At 33.1% G+C, this 19,693-nt stretch overlaps 1 protein-coding gene and 1 long non-coding RNA gene across 2 annotated transcripts; both read right to left on the bottom strand.

The window, feature by feature from the left end:
* Nucleotides 1–13,160: 13,160 nt before the first annotated feature.
* On the bottom strand, nt 13,161–14,433 carry LOC133821486 (uncharacterized). The gene is made up of 3 exons (XR_009887618.1): nt 14,229–14,433; nt 13,847–13,932; nt 13,161–13,253 (listed from the first exon to the last, which is right to left on the bottom strand). It is a non-coding gene; the product is annotated as an uncharacterized LOC133821486 (long non-coding RNA).
* Nucleotides 14,434–14,537: 104 nt separating this feature from the next.
* On the bottom strand, nt 14,538–19,367 carry LOC133825301 (acetyl-CoA acetyltransferase 2-like). The gene is made up of 8 exons (XM_062258263.1): nt 19,263–19,367; nt 19,102–19,157; nt 18,725–18,857; nt 17,089–17,190; nt 16,833–16,898; nt 15,152–15,218; nt 14,736–14,824; nt 14,538–14,660 (listed from the first exon to the last, which is right to left on the bottom strand). Exons 1-8 carry the CDS (start codon nt 19,365–19,367, stop codon nt 14,538–14,540), a joined length of 741 nt encoding a protein of 246 aa, XP_062114247.1.
* Between the last annotated feature and the right edge of the window lie 326 nt (nt 19,368–19,693).

Genomic DNA, 19,693 nt, shown 5'->3' with positions numbered 1-19,693 from the left:
AAGTCGCCGATTATCTTCAAGGTTCCCACTGGACTTCCCATGTTTTTGAAGATACTTCTAGGTTCAGTTAAGTACGTAGAACCAGGATTTATGATTGACATTCTTATGGAGACCAATATTATGGGCGAACAATATACCTTATATATCTCACATGAGGATATAGTACACTTTGGACTTATGGAAGAAATCGGCGCGTCTTGCATTTCATTCTATATCAGGTAAATTTTAAATTAATAAACATTATATATTTTAGTTTCATTTTACGTATAACTATAATATCATTAACTTTTATGTATGTAGTATAATATATTCCGAGTTGTGCGATAGAGAGATATCACACTTTTTTGGTTTCATTGAGCCATCGTGGTCATCGAGAATTGGGACAAATATGGATAATCGGGCTAAAATTATCTTAGAGTGTATCAATAACACAGTAATGGCTCAAACTTGGTTAATGCCATATCATTTCTTGTAAGTAATTTTTTCATTTAATATTAATTTTACTTATACCTTATGATGTTTATTTTAATAACTTTGTTTAAATGCAGACGTCACTGGATGTTAGTGATCATTGATCCAGATGACCATACATGTTACTATCTTGATCCACTTAGAAAATCTCCTCCAAATGATTTGAAGAAACTTATGAACAAGTAATACATTTGAAACTCATTTTAGAATATAATATGGTTATTTGATATGGAAATAAAAAATTAATATGCTCTTCATATTGATGTATATATAGTGTCTCTTCACACATTAAGCGAAAGACAGGAAGGAATGAAAAAAATTACAAGTGGAAAATAGTCAATTGCCCTCGTCAAACGTCGTCAGTAGAATGCGGCTTTTATATCATAAGGATGATGAAGGACTATTGATTGAATGAGACACCAATGTGATGGCTAACTAGTAATGTACGTGTATTTATTAGTATTGAACTACAATTCTATTGGATTTAATTTATGACTTAGTTTTTATTTTGTGTTTTGTAGTGTGGTGGAAATAATACATATACACTTGGTGAAATTAATGAAACTCGAAATGAATGGGCAGCCAAGCTTCTTGAGCGGATGAGTCATAGTTAGAGTAACTTTTGAAATCAGAATTAAAAAATATACTAATTGTAGTATTTAGTTAGTACTTACATAGTTATTCCAAGTGTATATTTTGATATTGTAATTTTAGATTTGGAACATGTTCTATTGATTTTGTCTCCCTATTGATTATGTTTGAACTATGTTATAATTACACAGGAAATTATGAATGAATATAATGGTTGAAAATAGAGAAATGAAAAAATTCTCATATTCTACATGGGACGTCGGTCTCCATGAACTTGTCGTCTTATGTATTGCAGGGGACGATGCTTGCACATAAATTGTCATCTCATGTACTGCAGGATGATGACGCTTTAGTGCGAACTGTCGTCTCATTTATTACAGTAGATGACGCTTGCACAGAAATTGTCGTCTCATGTACCACAAGAGACAACGTTTGTATAGGACCCATCATCTCATATACGACAGGAGATGACACTTTTATTTCAACTGTCGTTTTATGCTTTACATGGCATGACATTGCATGGGACGACGGTATTAGAACCAACGTATGAGAGTCCATAGACGGTTTAAAACCATCGTCCCATGTCAATTTTGTAGTAGTGTAGGGTTAAAAGATTTTGATCGTAGTATGGTTGACTTTCATTAAAATAAGTGTTTGATACATGGGATCCAAAAAATCGTGTTAACATGGAAGATACAACCCTGAAAAGTTAGAACAACAAAAGCTAGTCCAAAAGGAAAAATATAGTTTTGAGCTCTAATCCCTGTAAATCGCTCGGTCGTGGCGGTTGAGTAGCTGCTAATGTACACACCGCCCCTAAAGCTCTCCACCTCATGGCTAGCTCAACTTTCCTTTTCCTTTACCTGCACCACGTAGCACCTGTGAGCCAAGGCTTAGCAAGAAAACCATAATCAACAAAGATAGACAACAACACGTGTATATAACAAACTTTAGTCCAATCAGTTCAACTAATCAGCAGAATACAAGTATTAAGCTAGGCAACGATAAACTCATCCACTTCCAAATAAATAATAAGATCTTCAATACAATATTTAGGTGTTGACGCCCTTCGACTGAGCCCTCTGTTTATTTAGCTAATCCCGACTTGCTTAGGTCGAGTTGTGTTCAGTACACTTATCATCAGCCCCAGCTCCCTTAGGTCGTCCTTTAACATCACACATAACAAATATACAAGTTATAGAACACACATGTTCATTTACATGGAATCTCAGTTTCATTCACAACTTTGGTGCAATTTTCTTGACTCAAGTCCCGAGCGAAGGGTAAAGAGTGATCCCGAGCACGATCCTCAGTTATGAGACTTAACAATAATCCTAGTCACAAGAAATAATGGATAACTATCAAATTCTAATCCAATTAATTTAATTGGAATCAAATACTAACCTCCGGGACCTCAAATTCTACTAAACTGGGTAGTAGAATTCGTCTCGAGTGCTTAGGTTTAAGTCCCCGAGACTAAAAAACCAACCTAGGCTATGGCTGCCTAGGCAGGCCGCGACTTGGCCCTAAAGGTCGCGGTGCACCTAAAGTCAGAGGTGCCAGCCTCTTTCTTTAGGGAGGATTCGGGCAGCGACTTGCCCCCCATAGGGTCGTGGCGCGCCCACAAGTTAGCAAGCCCCGTGGGCCTTCTGGGGCACATGAGCCGCAATGCCCATGAACTGGGTCGCGACGTGCCCCCGTTAACCTAGAATTCTCTCGATTTGTCCAAACTTTTCCCAGTTCAATTCAACCAAAATTCCCTTGCAACCTTCAACCAAACCCAGAACCAAGTCTAGGACTCTTAACCACATAGTTTAGGCATAGCAAATCACCCCAAAACCTACTGAAATTACTACCCCAAATCAAAAATCAATCAACATCCAAAAACCAGTCTAAACTAAACCTCACAATTTGAATTCCCATAAAAAACAAGACAGATTTCTTACCTCAGTTTATAGCCTCAATCCACAGCAATTGCTTGACTAATCCCAACTTAATTTCCAAGACTTCCCTGCGAAATCCCCTGCCTTTTTCTTCAGAAATTCCCTCAACTTCAAAGCATTCCAAAGGGAGAAAGAGAGTGAGAACATGAGGGCAAGAGAGAGAGAGACAGTTTAAGGTATCCTGATATGTTCCACTAAGTTATGATCACTCCAGCCTAAATCTAACTCTTCGCACTACATCTTTTTAATTAAAATGATCAAAATGCCCCTTATACTAACCCAGCCTCCTATTTTCCCTCAGGGGCAAAAAGGTCATTAACCTAGATTCTCGCTAATTCCTCAAGACATCCTGTAACGTCCTACGTTTTTGGGTACCTTTAAACGACTCGGGTCGGGATTTTTCCCCCGGGTTAAGAATATTATTTTAAATAATATTATATTTTGTTTGTAAGTATTCCATGAGTTATTGCTAGCCAAAATATGAATTTTGTGATTTTAAAAGTCAAGATAAGACTTTCGGTCCTGGACCGACACAAAAACCCTGATCGGGTAAAAATCTCGGAAAATAAAATGAAAAATCATGGCAATTATATTTTGGGCATAAAATACATTCATAAAAGTTAAAGTTTGGTCAAAAATAATAAACCTAAAAGAAAATGGAAATTTTAGGGCATTTTGTGTTAAATGCCTAATTTTACCGAAATGGGGAATTTTATTCCATGAATGGACCTTAGGTTAAATTTTACTATGTGATTAATTATATTAAATGTGAGAGACATTTAATTTAATTAATTAATGTTAAGTTTGGTGATTAAAACTTAATAAGAGTGAAAAAAGGTGTCAAAAGCCAATTTGGACTTTTCTTCTTATGAAACCTTTATTAAAAAAAAATAAAAAATTGAAATGATCATATATGGCATAAGGTGGCCGGCCATGTGCTATTTTAGGTGGTGTGAACCCAACTTAATAAAGATAAAATCTCATTTTAACTAAGTCAAGTCAAGTGGGCAAGTGGGAGGAAAACACTTGAGTGTTTTTGAGATAAATTAGATAGTATATAACTCTTCCATCCCTCCCCAACCGACCACACCACCCTCTCTCATTCACTCATCTGATTTTTGATGACCTCTCAAAGTGTTCTCTCCATTTTTCAAGCCCAAGAACACCAAGGAAACTTTGAGGCTAAGTCTTGGTCTAGGAAGTATTTTCCCTAAGGTAAACTTTCACTAATCTAAGCTTTTGTAAAGTTTTAAGCATAGAGTTTCAAATAGCTAATTGACTATGTTGTTGGGGGAAGTTTGTTAGGTTTTTTGAAAGGTTTTGGAGGAGCCAAAGCTAATAGGAAGGTCCAAACCTTAAGCAAGAACACCAAAGAGGTAAAAAGTTTACTTTTGATGATTTTGTTGTAGGGTTTTTAGTTTTAAGCATTATTTTGTATATCTAATGCTTAAAGTTTCTTGTTGGTGATGTAATAAGGTTATGGTAGTTGTTTAATAATTTTTATGATGCATGTGTATTGATTTTTGAAAATGGGAACCAAAACCCCCAAGAGTTTTGTAGGATACCCTAAAACAAAACATGTTTTGAGCTGTGAATTCCAAGGGGTCAAGCAGTCACTGTATATTGGTTTTGTAAAATTAAATTTTACTGTGATGTTTTTGAGATTGAGTACATAAAATTGAGCTTTTGAAACACTAAAAAATGTTTAGAAATGAGTAAGTTATGCTAATTCAAAGTTTAGGTAAAAAACTGTTTTTTCGTATTCTTATTTTCGGAACCAAGTTTGGACAGCCACTGTATATGGAAAATGAACCCAGTTTTTTCTAAAATTTTGTGGACATATTTCTGGCATAACCTATTAGTCCACTGTAAAATTTGGTAAGAAAATATTGAACGGTTTGAAAGTTATTAACTGTCAAAGTTTGGAAAAAATAAGGACTTGAAAATAAGGTCATTTTTACCTCATTGTTGGAAAATGATTTCACCAATAAAAAATGCTCATTTTGACCTAAGATTTTACAAAGACCTAAATGGCATAACAAAAATGGAATTGGGAAATTTTGGTAACAATTGGGTAAGTAAATTTCAAGTTATGAACTAACGAAGTATGTAGTTAAAAATGTGAAAATTAGGTTTTTCACACTTAGTGTAAAAATGAGATTTTTGAACATAAGGTAAAAAGTAAAATTTTGCTTATTTCAAGATATAAATTGGTAAGTCTTGAAATCATATTTTCACTAAAATTATCCCTTTGAGTTTAAATGAATTATTTTTATTAAAGAGTTTTTATTCTTTCTAAAAATGAGAGATTTAATTTATTAATAGTTAATAAATTAAAAGAGGGTTTAAAACCCTATATTTTGATAAAATAATTAAATAAATTATTTTCCTAGTAAGTAAAATTGATTAATTGCTTTTGGAAAATTAATTAGTCAAGATGAGAAATTTATAATGGTTTTCCTAATTAAGACAAATTAGGCAATTTTCTTAAAACGGTTTTTAGATATTAATACCTTAAGAAAAATAAAAGGAAAATTTAAAGAGTTTATTTTCTTTAAAAATAATTAAGGAATTTATTTGTATTTTCTAGATATAATACCGGCTAAAATCTTACATATTTTAACCGACTAGTCGAAAGTGCGGGTTAATAGCGATACCTTGAAAGAGTAAGATTTTTAGCGGGTTGTGGGGAAATACCATTGTGATACCCGAGCCTAGGTATCGAGACCTTAGGATAGGTCTCCCCGAGACTTAGGGTTTAGTCTCGAATATTTTGTATGACTTTCCTTAATAGGTTTAAAACCAAATAAGGATTATAAATCCTTACAAATGACTTTTATTAAAATGACCAAACTGCCCAAAATAATAATAATGAATTATTAGTGCCATAATTAATCCGAGTATACTGTATGGATAACTACAGTATTGGCTAAGCGTAACTGGACTGAACGTTGGAGGGTGAAAACCTGCTGAGCGCTAAGGACTCCAAGTTAGTCAACTTATATTGTATGGTTGCAACATGAAATGATTATTGTCTTGTATGTTAGTATAGGGATACATGCATATACATAGGCTGTCATAGAAAGTTGCTTAGAGACGTTAGTCTAGTGAGTGCTGATTTAGAAAATATGAACGGTAGAAGTCCGTCATATCCTAGACGGTTGATCCCCATCACACTGCTTGATTTTATTTATGTCCGGTTCATTACCGCGACGAGTGGCCATGAGATGAGGATAAGCTGGTTAAACCTAGGGGCGCCAAGATAAATGGGACCTAGGGGCCCTCATGCTTACTTAATCATTGGACGGTTAGAATCTGAGCAAGTGCTCTGATAAGTTATTCCCGGATAGCAGTCGTGAATATTGGCCATTCCGTGAGAGTGCCTAGAGAAACTAGGGGTTGCCAAGATTGAGTGAGGCTGAACACCCTAGGGGCAGCTGCTCACCAGCACCACTGATTAACATAGAAGTCTCCGTAAAACCGTGTAAATTGAATTACACTCTTGAATATGTAGCGATGCCCTAGGTAACACGATAGTTACCCTTGATGAGAATATTTATTGGCTAGATCTTAGTGTGGGGACTCGGTTCTCTTTTACAGATTAGCAATTATGTTGGAGGGCGCGTTCGCCTGAATTGTTGGAAATTGCCGAGTGTTGGTCTCGAATTATATTGTGATATAATATATCTGCTTGCTCTGGGATTTTCTGAGTGCAGGGATATAATTGTTGATAAGATGTAGTTGTGATATAATATATCTGCTTGCTCTGGGATTTTCTGAGTGCAGGGATATAATTGTTGATAAGATATAGTTGTGATATAATATATCTGCTTGTTCTGGGATTTTTCTGAGTGCAGGATTTTTATCCAGATAGGAATTAATTTATCCTTGGTTATCAGGCATGACCATAAGTTTGCCAGGATGCTTTAGCATTCTTGAAATTGATTGTGTAGGGTCCGGATGGGTCCGGGTCCCTAGTTCTCTATCTGCTTTGTTTGAAAGTTGATCTTACTAAGCGTTTTCGCTTACCTAGTTGTTTCATGTTGTAGGTAAGGGCAAGGGCAGGGCAGAGCAGTGAGCGATGGAGTCTTCCTTGCAAATGTACATGTGGACCGACCTTTTGGGAAGCCTTTTTATTTTTGGAAATGTTGTGTAATTTTCCTAAACTAGGATCACTCTAATCTTTGTAAAACATGTTTGTAACTAAATGTTAAGTATGGCCATACGACTTTTCAAAAAGTTTTTTTTCTATGGGTTTTTGAGACATTTTGTTAAATGAAAACATTTATATTTCCGCATTATCGAGTCTTGAAAATCCGGGTCGTTACACATCCTACCAATTCCCAATTATTCCCGACATGCCCAACTATTCACCGAATTCATTACTCGTTACCTGATAAGTCCCAGGTATATGTTAAGTTTCCTAAAATACCCCTAGGCTCACCCTGAGCCGGGTATTAAACCCTGCTGTGACTATTCCGCTAATCTGCTCACTAGGATTGCCTCGAGCCGTGTACTGCAAATATATCAACATAATGATGTGGTCTCAATCATTTAGCACATATAATCACAATTATGCTCTTAACGGGCCAAAATTACAGATATGCCCTTATAAACAAGAACGTGCCCACATGCATATTAATACTCATGAACATGAAATTAAATATGGTCATATTATCATATAAATCATGCATGCCACATAGTCATGCATTTAATCAATTAATCACGCTAATCAAGGCACTGAACCCTATTAGCAGTTTTGGGTCGTTAGAACAGATATTCAGATAAGCACGTCCCACTACAAGAAAAAATTCTTTTAATAACACTGAAAATATGTTATCAAAACATACCATAACACTTTTTGATGTGTTAAGACCAACTATGTTATCGTAGGTCAGGGTACTTTACATAACACTTTATCAGTGTCATACAGAAGTGTTATTATACTGTCAACGATAACACACTTTATGTGTTATTTTAATATATAGATAAGTGTTTAATTATGTTATTTATAGTCGATTATATAACACATTTCAATACTTATAAATTTGTGTTATACTACACTTTAGTATAACACTTTTTTTTGTGTTATACTACACTTTAGTATAACACAGATTTTGTGTTATACTACACTTTAGTATAACACATTATTTGTGTTATATAATGAAGTTTGCATAACAGAATTCTTTGCATAAAAAGTGTTATTGTAATAGATATTATAACACAATTTTCGTATTATTGTTATATTTAGATATGTTTAAATTCTCATTATATATTTTATTTATATAACACTAATTTATTCTATTATATTTTAATTTTTTTTTATATAATTAAAATTAGCTTTCTAATATATACTAGTATCATCAAATGAACTTGATTTTCAAATAACAAAAAGTAAGAACATTCAACATTGTATTAACAATCCACAAATTAGTTTAAAACTTTCAACACTGTCATCAACAACAAAATGTTCTTTAATTATTCAAAGAGTCTTAAATATTCAACATAGTTAAAAGTTACTACTTTCAAGGAGTCTTAAGTATCCTTTTCTACTTCGCTTGTCACATCTGCAAAATAAACAAAGAAATATTTTATGGTTATTATCTAGCATCACAAATTACTTCAAGAAAAATGCTATGGAAATTATATCCAAGAAAGGACACCACATACAAAATAATGAATTCACAACTACACCAAAGCAAACAAAAACCGTTCTACTACGAAACTACTCAGAAATGAGCCTTTTACTTAAGTGTGTCAAAAACCATAATTTCCAAGTCTCCACATAAGATATAAAGGAAATACTAGCAGTTTTTTCTTTTTTGGTTTCATCAGGTTATGACAGGTGGGCAAAAGAAACAATTAACTGAAGTCGCACAGAATAGATTAGCATTTGCTAGTTTGGTAAAGTTGAGTTCTTTTCACCATTGTCAAATCTACCAATAAACCTAAGATCAAAAGATTTATACCATTCTAACTAACATAGCTAAAAGTCAATAGTTCTATTGTTACTGTCACAGTATATTCATTAGCAAAGCAACCATAAGCTTCTGATGAATGTTTATTAAGAAGTTCAAAAGCACCATGACGAACTTCATCATATGCCATACAACCTTTAATGCATATACAACTCCAAAAGAAAACAAAGTAGAAACTGGAGAAAAACGGTTCCTCTACTTTCACATCTCGTAAATTTCTTTCACTGTATTGATGTAATCATGTGTTGTTTTCTGACAACAGTGCAAACTCTAAAAGTAAACTACATGGTCAAAAACTAAATCTCAACTTCTATTATTAGTTTAAGTATACAAAAATTGAGCTAAAATTGAAAATGATATAATAATTAAATAAATAGAGCTCCTATATATTAACAACATCACAATGACTCAACTTCTTTTTCTCTACATTGTCAAGTGAATTCTCATATTAAGAGATTTAAGCAAAACCTGAACCTAACTAAGAAACCCTTAAGATAATAGTCTTCACATCATGCCCCAGAAGTTTGATTTATGCCATATAACTACCAAATTACATAGACTAATTATATATCACATATTGAATAAAAAATTATTTTTTGCACAGGAGATAGCATATGCCTATGAGTAAAAAATAAACATAAATTTTTTTCCAAAATTTGATAAGGCAAGCTCAGCACCAGCATAAAAGAACAAAAGAGATGAGGGGTTGCTGCTCACTGCCATCATCAGTAACATTTTTTTTTTAATTTTGTTATTAATATTTATTCATGTCATTGTTGTTCCTTATAATGTTATGCTCTTATCAATGTCTTAATTATAATTTCCAGTTTCACAGGGTGTGTCAGCCCTTTTTCTCTTTACTAATGCATTGATTAATATATGTTTTCATCTATTTGGCACTACAACCATATATATCATGATTACTGTTTTGATAAGTATATATAATGTTGAAAGAGGACCAAAATCTACGCCTTCCTAAACAATCATTGAACTGGAAAAGTTTGTTCATGATATATTAGAAAAGTCACATCCTCACATTTATTATTAATTGAGTTTCTTCTTTAATTACATAGAAAGTTTGCTATGTTAGTACATAAAATAGTTCCACCTTCAACAGGGATAAGTATTAAAACTAGATTGAAAAAAAAAACTATCTAGTATCTAGGGGCTAATTTATAAACTTAACTACTATTGAACTTCTATTCCAAAAACCATCTCGACTAACATGACAGCAACTTGAAATGAAAACTAGCATAAACCACCCGCAGGAAGAGAAGAGTGAATTCTAGAGAACTTTTTATTTTTATCAGAACTATGGTAATAGCATTTCTTCTCCAACTTGTCTACTCTTTTAGTCTCTCTTAACTTCCTAAGGAAAACTCAAACTGAGAACTTTCCTCAATGAGAAATTAAATAAAACAAGGTTTATAGGCATATCAAGTTAACTTATCCTCAGCACAACTCTGTTGGAACTGAACCCTCAACTCTGAGTTATTACTTACTAGACTTTCTTTATCAATAACTCAAGGATTCCACTAGAGTTTATTATAATTCCTCTTGCTTACTCATTTATTGATTTATTTTAAGGGTTCCTTAGGAAGCTGTTGCCTATTATGATAAATATTAAAAGCCAGTAGCATGAAGAAGAGAAATTGCAGGATCAGAATCTTCTATCGACCCTAATTTTTTTATGTATTCTCCTTAAGGAATCAACTTTTCAGATGATGCCAATACCTCATAAAGCTTAAACTAGTACTTAATATATGAAGATAGGATCTTTCTCCTCTATGATCATTGCTCTCAGGCTCAGTTGTGCTAGAAACAACTTCTGTTTCTTTAAAATACAAAAATGACCATTATATATATGAAATTCCATAGCTAACTATAGCATTATATATATTATATGATAGGGAGCATATGAATTAATGCAAAATTAAAAGAAGTCAAAGAATTAGAAGAGAGGAGGAAGACACTTAATGCTCTGGAAAAAACAACAATTAGTTACTTCTATTGCCACTGCTAATAAACTTATGTGTGAGATATGAATATGAGAGAAGGCATAGCTCCATACCTAGGGAATATGTAGAATGCCAGAGGTGTTGTTGCCGGAAGTCTTAACTTTAAAGTGAATAACAAGATTACTGCAGTAGATTGTTGCTGCAGAGTTTTATATGTTTTTTTCTTTCTGATTCTTTGATCCTTGAATGTTTAAGATCCTCAACTCAGTTGATTAGTAAGAATGACCATAACCAATTAACCAACCAAATTAGAATGCATATGAGACAAAAAAAGCACAGAAGAAAATCTTACTATCAATCAATATCAGCTTTACCATTCTTAGTAATAGAATAGGAAACAGACCTATCATGTTTTGACCCAATAAAGCTCCATGACTTAATCGATTTTTAATGAACACATCTTCTCACCAATTTCCAAAAGTAAACTACCACTAACTATTATTATTTTACTTATGCCAAATCCATAAACCATCAAAAGGAGCATGTGCACAGACCAGTACAGTTAACAAATTCTTTAGGGAAAATAAAATAAAATAGAGAAGATAACATCTTGAAAATATCTTTTCCCCTACATTGTTTCACTTTCAAAAAAGAGAAATCAAGTTAATAATCAATAAATGACCCTGAAAGACAATCATTATGCAGCCAATACATCCTAGGCTCCAAATATCTATTGCAGGAGTGTACTGAAGACAAAAAGTAGAGGTCTTAGACTCTTAGTATTAGAAAAAATTACTAAGCAACCATATACTTGATTTTTTTTTTTTTAAATCTAAACACTGAAAAATGATCTTCATTATTCAAGACAATAATCAGAAAACAAACCAGCAAAATAAAAAAACAGCAAGCAAAAAAATTATGTAGTCTGATAGCATAGGATTAACTAAAATAGCTGTACAACCTGAAAACCAAACATGTACTAGATAAGAAAATAGGACAACCCTCCATAACAACCTGGAAATGTTGAAGGGATGGCCAGTTGAGTCAAAAGTATGGGAAGAAATGATTGGGAACTTCTTGGCTTCATACCAATTAGACCAATAAGCAATGGGATTAACTTTGCCAAAACGAAACAAAAACATATGTAGTGTCATCTGTTCTTGGCTGCTTTAACAACAGTACTAAAATATTGTGCACCACACACACAAATAATCATAGCCGAGAATGGTGATTATTAATAGGGTCCTATTGAATATATTTCAGTTAACAGTTAAAAGAGTAAAGAAAATGATGTTGTGGTGGATATGAAAACTGAGAATAATAAGAAGAAAAATATATTCTTCAATGCTTAAAGCTTTGAACTATGAACTTTTAATGTCTCTTGTGTGGTGTTTCTTGAATTTGTGAACTAAAATGAGAATTCATAACCAAACAAAATCTGAGAAGACAACTAATTGAACTAAATAAAGAAAAAGAGCAAAAATTCTCAAACAAATTGATCTCAATAAACACTGGTATATATATGACAAATTAAAGCAAGGTGAGCTCTTGCCTGGTAAGTGTCAATTGGAAAGAAAATAAAATATAAAGACGACCTATTATGAAAAGCAAATGGGAAAAATAAGAAAGAACGAAATACTGAATGGTATGACATGCAATTCAAGAAACAGAACCATCATGTTTTTAGACACAAATTCATTATTAACCACCATAAATAGTTTGAAGAAAACAAATATTAATTCAAATATGGTATCATATATATAAAACTATATGTTGCTTACTGGCCAGGTCAGTCAACTAAAGGCTACTGTATTAACATGTGGCACAATATATGTAGTCTAAGCTAAACCCATGATATTCCTCCACGAAAAAATAGTTTATTGACAAAGTTTTACATATTCTTATTCATTTCCATATATAAAAATAATATGACCATATTAATAAGGAAAGCATCTCAGAAGATTAGAACCAAAGTTATATATATATAATATAATATCATTTCCTCTCAACAATGCAAGAATAAGCAACAAGTTTTGCTATTCTATTGATATGAATCATGATTTTTTAAATACCATTTAGCAGAGGTTTATTATAGTATTAGTATAATATATATACATACATATAGATATATGGTGTGTCATTAAAAGGGTTTTTTTTAATACCTTGGTGATGGTAGGCCGCCATTTTGTGAGTGACCTTAGGCAAAGTGATGCAGCAAAGGCAAGTCTTTTCAGCTGTGTAATATCATAGGCCCCTCCCAGCTTTGGATCAATCAGTTTTTCAATTTCTCCTTGTTTCAATATTAATTTGGCCTGTTTAATTCATAATTAACAATTATTAAATTCAGTTCAATTACACCAAGAGAAAACTCCAATATTAGACATTTACCAAAAAAATATGGAAAATTAGTAATATAATAAATCAAGTGGCAACTTTTTCATTGTATAATCATAAGGAAAAAATGGGACTTTCTTTCATTACCCAAGTGTGTAAGCTCTGGTGAGAACCATCTTTAATATGTCTCTAGTGTTTACTTGTATCACAGCAACACCACCGAAAAAGTTTGTAAGATAAAATACAAATAAATTAAGCTAAAACCACTCACACAATATCAATAGCCAAGAACAAGAAAATTACAACTAATCAACTAACAGAGAATAAAATTTAGTCAACTTAAAACTAACAAATACAACTACTGTTATATATAATAAATATACCTTAACTATCCATTATTATTTGGAGACACATATTAAAAATGAGAGAATAATGAGAAATTGATTCTTATTATTGAAAATGAACCAAGTGATGAGTACAATTGGGTTAGCCAATTAGCTTTATTTATAAGCTGGCTAGCCGATCAGGAGAATTCAATTAAGATAAGCTCAAAAACAATTACAGGTCTTACATGAGCTCAAGAACAAGTGAAGAAGCTCCCCCGCCACTGTTGCATATGGCACCAACCCTGTACTTTCCATTTTTATGTCTCAATACCTGCAACAACATTATTCTTATTTCAGAAATTCCAAGTAAAATATATCAGAGAGAGCATAGTTACCAATGTCTCTTTTATTCCACAGCTAAACTCTCAACAGAAATTTAAAAGAATAAATGACAAACACGAGATCACTTCACATGAGTATATGTAGAAAGCATAAGCTTAGATATGACCACGGACTATGACTTTAGATCATTAAGAAAACATGTAAACAAAACCAGAGAACTATATAAATGATATTAGAATGTCAAACTAGGAATGCATTGCAAGAGAAGGGAAGCTTATAGATTACCCCTAACAATGTGACCAAGATACGAGCTCCACTGCATCCTAATGGGTGTCCCAATGATACAGCCCCACCATGTACGTTAAGGCTTTCCTGAGATATTTGGAAATTGGAAGAGTAAAAAAATGTAGATAAGGATAGTGACAAAATGGAGAAAAGCTGAAATGCATTGTGGACAGATGAATGACTATACAAATTGTAGAAAATGGAAGAGTGATCACATTTAAAATAGCATACATTTCAGACTTAAGAGTAAATAACCTTGAAAGAAATTATCTAGTTTTCTCCAAACTCACAGTATAGGGATTACAAGTACTAAAATCTTACAGAAAACGCTTCATTTATTTCATAGTAATCAATCTGAAAAGCATCTAAACCAGCATTTGAAATAGCTTTTGGTATCACAAGGGCTGGAGCATTTGTAAAGAATTCAGGTGCCTGCGAAGATAATCTTCTTTGAGCTATGTTTCAGCAACACTAAAATAGAACTAGGAAGCCAATTCATTGGAGTACCTGAGCTACATCAGCATAGCCCTTAATCCTTGCAATTACTTGCAATCCAAGTTGAAGTGCCTTCTCTCCACTCACTAGGACTAATGCAGCTGCACCATCACTATTCATGATAAAAACCAAACCATATTAAGGCAAGTTAAAATCTGAAACCCTAGTCACACACACATAAAAATAAGAAAAAGGCTGCCCACGGAAAATAAACTAGTTTTGTTGTAGCATAAACTACAATAAGTGTTGCACACCAGTTGCTTAAATGTACAAGAAAGTAAATGAGTATTTAGATAGTACAAGCCTCTAAACAGAAGGCATAGGAAACAATATATCTGATTGCATTACCACACTAAGTTAATAATTTTTTTTCAGCATTGGTGGCGGGGGGAATGAGAGAGGTGGGAACCTTAAGATTCAAGCATTGCCAGCAGTAACAGAGCCCTCGTTCTGCTTGAAACTTGGTCTTAGCTTTCTTAATTTTGCAGCATCAAACTATGAAGAGAGACAAAAACAAATTAAAAGTACTGAAGCAAGTATTGAAAAATCTGACTTAGAATCTACTTTTAACTAGAAAACCTTACTATGATATAAATATTAATAATTATACAAGTTCACAAAATTTAGTATATACACTACTACAAAAAAGGTCTTTCTCTGCGGTTTTTTTACTTCATACACTGCGGTTTTCGAGAGTATTGAAAAGCGCAGTGTATTCGACTGCAGAAAAAAGTGGCATGAAAACCGCGGAGAAAAGCCACACTTTTCTCTGCGGTTGTGTTGAAAAAACCACGGAGAAAGGTACCCTTTTCTCCGCGGTTTATTCAACACAACCGCAGAGAAAATGGTACCTTTCTCTGCGGTTTTGTTCATACAACCGCAGAGAAAGCCATTTTAATAAAAAAAAATTATTTTTCAATTTCGATTATATATAATTATTTTAAATTATGATTATATATATTTTTTCAATATTATAACCTAATTTGATAAATATTTTTCAATATTATATATATACATTTCATAAAAAATATAAAAAATTATGTCAAATACAATACATTTTAAGGAGTAAACATAATTAATATTAACATGATCAAAATATATAAACTAGATAAATAATATAAAAATAACAAAAAAGTGAAATAATTAAAAAAAAAAAACAAAAAAAGTTAAGTTTTAGTGATCAATACCTGATTTAAACAATAAAATGTATTTTAATCATTCACAAACGTTGGAAAAAAGCTTGAAAATCACCCTATAAACATACATTCAAAACACATTATACTCAATCAATATATCTTCATTTTTTCCCTAAAACTTCAAAACAAATCAATATATATGTATATTTACATGAGTTGTAGCCTAAATATGGAAGAAAATGAAAAAAAAAAAAACTAAAAAAAAGGTGAAAAGAGCACTAACCGTGGCTGGGGAAGAAGGGTTTTCGCCGTTCCTCTCGGGTCTGCCAAAGTGGAAGAAATTAGAAGAATGAGTAAATGTTGTGAGTCGAGGGTTTTATGTAGGGTAAAGGCTTTCTCTGCGGTTCCATAAAGAAAACCGCAGAGAAAAGTGATAAAAGTGTACCACTTTTCTCCGCAGTTCCATAAAGAAGACCGCAGAGAAAAGGGCGAAAACCGCAGAGAAAAGTTGTACACTTTTCTCTACGGTTTTCTTTATGGAACTGCGGAGAAAAGTCTATTTTTTTCCAACTTCGTGTTTCAGAATCATTTGAACATTTTCTCTACGTTTTTAATTTAATGCAAGAAAAAAAGCGCAGAGAAAGCCTATATTTGTAGTAGTGATACCATTTAGTATCAAGATAACCCACATCCATATATTTTTTTTAAAAAAATGGACTCAGAAAATCCTAGTACCCTAGAAGCAATCAAGCCAATAAATTGCACTAGTAGAAACTTATAATTATGGAACAAAACTGCTTTCCAAATGAGCCAGCAAGAAGCATTCACAACTAGAGAAGAAATATGGATTCTGAACTGACTCTAATTTTGATTTTTGCATTGTGAAAAAAAAATTACAACAGTAATTTATGTAATTTACTATCAAAAGAACAAATTTTCTAAAGTAAATTCTATTTATATTAGATGTGCATACCTTTTCTAGACCTTCATCCTTGTCAACAATTTTGGATGGCTTCCCTCGGCCCCCAGGCACTTCAACCTACAGTTACAAAATTGTGAACCAAGATGGATATTGTAAATTAACTTCAACCATAAAAATAATCTTTTTATAAAGCAATAAGTCTGGCTTTCCTAGAAGCAATAAGGAAGTACAACTAGACAGACCACACAAAATGACGAAATGCTAGTTGATAAACAGAAAACATATCCCTTAGTATCAAGACACAAACCTCTATCGAAATAGCCAAGTCAATCACCAAGCTTGTGACATATCCCAAGACAAGGTCAATGACACCTCTTGCAAATGATGAAGATCCAATGCCTACATCTATCTGCAAAATAGACAGTTAAGCTGTCATTTCTACAATTTAGTATCCCATAGAGAAAAAAAAGAGGTTTGCAAATTATCATATTACTTCAGTAGCCAAAGGGCAAAAGTAAATGTTTTTGTAAAAATGAAAACTTAACTTCTCTTTATTTAGTGTAACAATAAAAATAATTAAAGAAATAAATAATCCTTAACATGACATCTAGGCAAGTAAGATGTTTGACAAAAGAAAGTATTAAAAAAAAGAAATACCCTGAACTATTAAAAAAGAAAGTAATCACTATAGATTACTTGGACAAAAGAAAGATGAAACAATTAAAAAATTATCTATTATTAAAAACAGTCAACAATATTCATAAGAACTCATTAGCCTAAAAAATTATAAGGTATGTTAACTTACAAGACCAGGGAATTTGACCTTGAGAAACCAGATTGGGGACACTAAACCATTCTTATTGAAACCTCATCTTTTATTGGAGACTGTTAAAGACAAACCAATTATATTATGTCATAATATAGAACAATATATTAAGATACAGAATCAAAGAAAGAACCTTTAATCCATTTGGAAATTTGGGGAAAAGCACAAACTTTTAACACCAACAACTTGGGCCTTCGGAACCTACTCAATAAAATAGATAGTTATTCTATAATTGTTACATTTCAGGATGGATGTGCTAAATATCTTTAAAATAAGAAGTGAACTAACTAGAAAAATAGGACAAGTATTAGTGACATCAATTTTAACCTAGTAAAATGCCAAATACAAGATATGTACAACAAGTATGTATTATTCCCAAAAGCTAAAACGACAATCATTTCTGATTTTCTGGTCACTTGGTGTAGTGAATGAAAAATCGCATAAATACCTTGCAACCAGCTGTGATTGGTCTCAGATTTTTAAAAAACAAACAAATACCAAACCATTACAAATCCTTAATTCATACTAAAGCTTAAAATAAGAAAAGAGAATACAAAGCCAAGCCCAATAACTTTTCTCTCCAACAGTGTAGAAGCCAATAATAATGGACCTAATAAGAGACAATGCATACATACCACAACCACAAATATGGTACAAATAAAATTATATATAATAAGAGTTCTTTTAGCAGTACGCCTGAAGTGCATTGTTGTTAATATTGGGTATAAGAGAGTCAACTAATCCAAAACTAATCAAAGAATAGACTTAAGTATTATTTAATGATGACAACATTACTTATCTGCATTTCCCTAGACCTAAGTTTACAAGTCAAATAAATGTCCATATTAAGAGGAAACACAATCCAAATGAGACCTAAAATTAAAAACATTTCAAGTCCAAATACAAATAAAAAGATATTTGGTGTAGTGATACCAGCAAACACAAAATGAGTTGAACACATAGATAAACTCAAAACATATAAGACAGACTAATAACAGATCCCACTCTCAAATTAATGTAATTGGAAGAGACTAAACATTTTTCATGGAACCTAATGGACGAGAACTTGATAACAAATAGTGTTGGAGAGACATGATACACAGTATAGGAGAAATACCAGTTCAGTTCCAAAATTTGGTACTTGTTCGGCAACACTCTCAATCAATTGTTGTCCTGACATCAATGAGTTTCTATACTTAGCAAAAGTTTCAGATTCTGGTGCAAGAGGATTAGGTGGCCTTATCAACATCCTGCAAAATGAATATAATAAGATTGAGTGTTTAAATCTTGGCCGAACCACATGAGAAAGCACTTCACAGGGAGATATATACACAAATGAACCCAAACTTGATATTTATATCCAGACCTCTTTTCTACTTAAGTCATCTAGCTGACTGTTTTTCTTCGAGACCCTGATCCTTTTCTTTTTGAAAATAATTTCATTTCCTTGTCAGATAATTTCAGCAGGCCCTTCTTCGTATTCCCTTTCATGACCTCTTCTTCCTCTTATCCCTACCCAAGTTCCCCACATTTCGAGCACAGGGAAATACCTTCACAATTAAAATCACAAACCAAATTGATTAAAATGGAATCATTAAACACCAAAATTTGGAATAAAAAGAAAACTACTAATAGAAAAGGTAATCCTAGGTCACCTGCAATTTACCATAAGGCAAAGCCGGAGCTAGCTGAACCGTCGTTGCTGAACAGGCCAGAGCTAGCTGGACCGAAACCGAAACCATCTTAGATGAAACCGTCATTGCTGAACCGACCGGAGCTAGCTGGTCTCACGCAGGGAAGAAGAAGGCTTGGCCACAAACAGGGAAGAGGAGAAGAAGAGCTGGCCTCCGGTGTCGTCGTTCGCCTCTGGTGTCGTGTGAGGGCTTGGGCCCGTGTGGTCGAAGCTTCGACGGGTCTGGTGGGAGAAAGAGATCTGAGATAGAGGAGAGAGAATGATGAGGAAAAAGGAGAAAGAATTGAAGGGAATGAATTGGGTCTCTCGGGTCTCACATATTTGCAGGTCTCACAAATGAAAAAAAAAGCTAAGTGTGGCGGGATGGTGGAATTATTACCGCCCTTTTTTCAT

The sequence above is a fragment of the Humulus lupulus genome, chromosome 3 (genome assembly GCF_963169125.1).
Source record: "Humulus lupulus chromosome 3, drHumLupu1.1, whole genome shotgun sequence".
NCBI lineage: Eukaryota > Viridiplantae > Streptophyta > Magnoliopsida > Rosales > Cannabaceae > Humulus > Humulus lupulus.
Note: the sequence above shows the minus strand (reverse complement) of the source record. Positions and strands in the feature narration are given on the sequence as shown.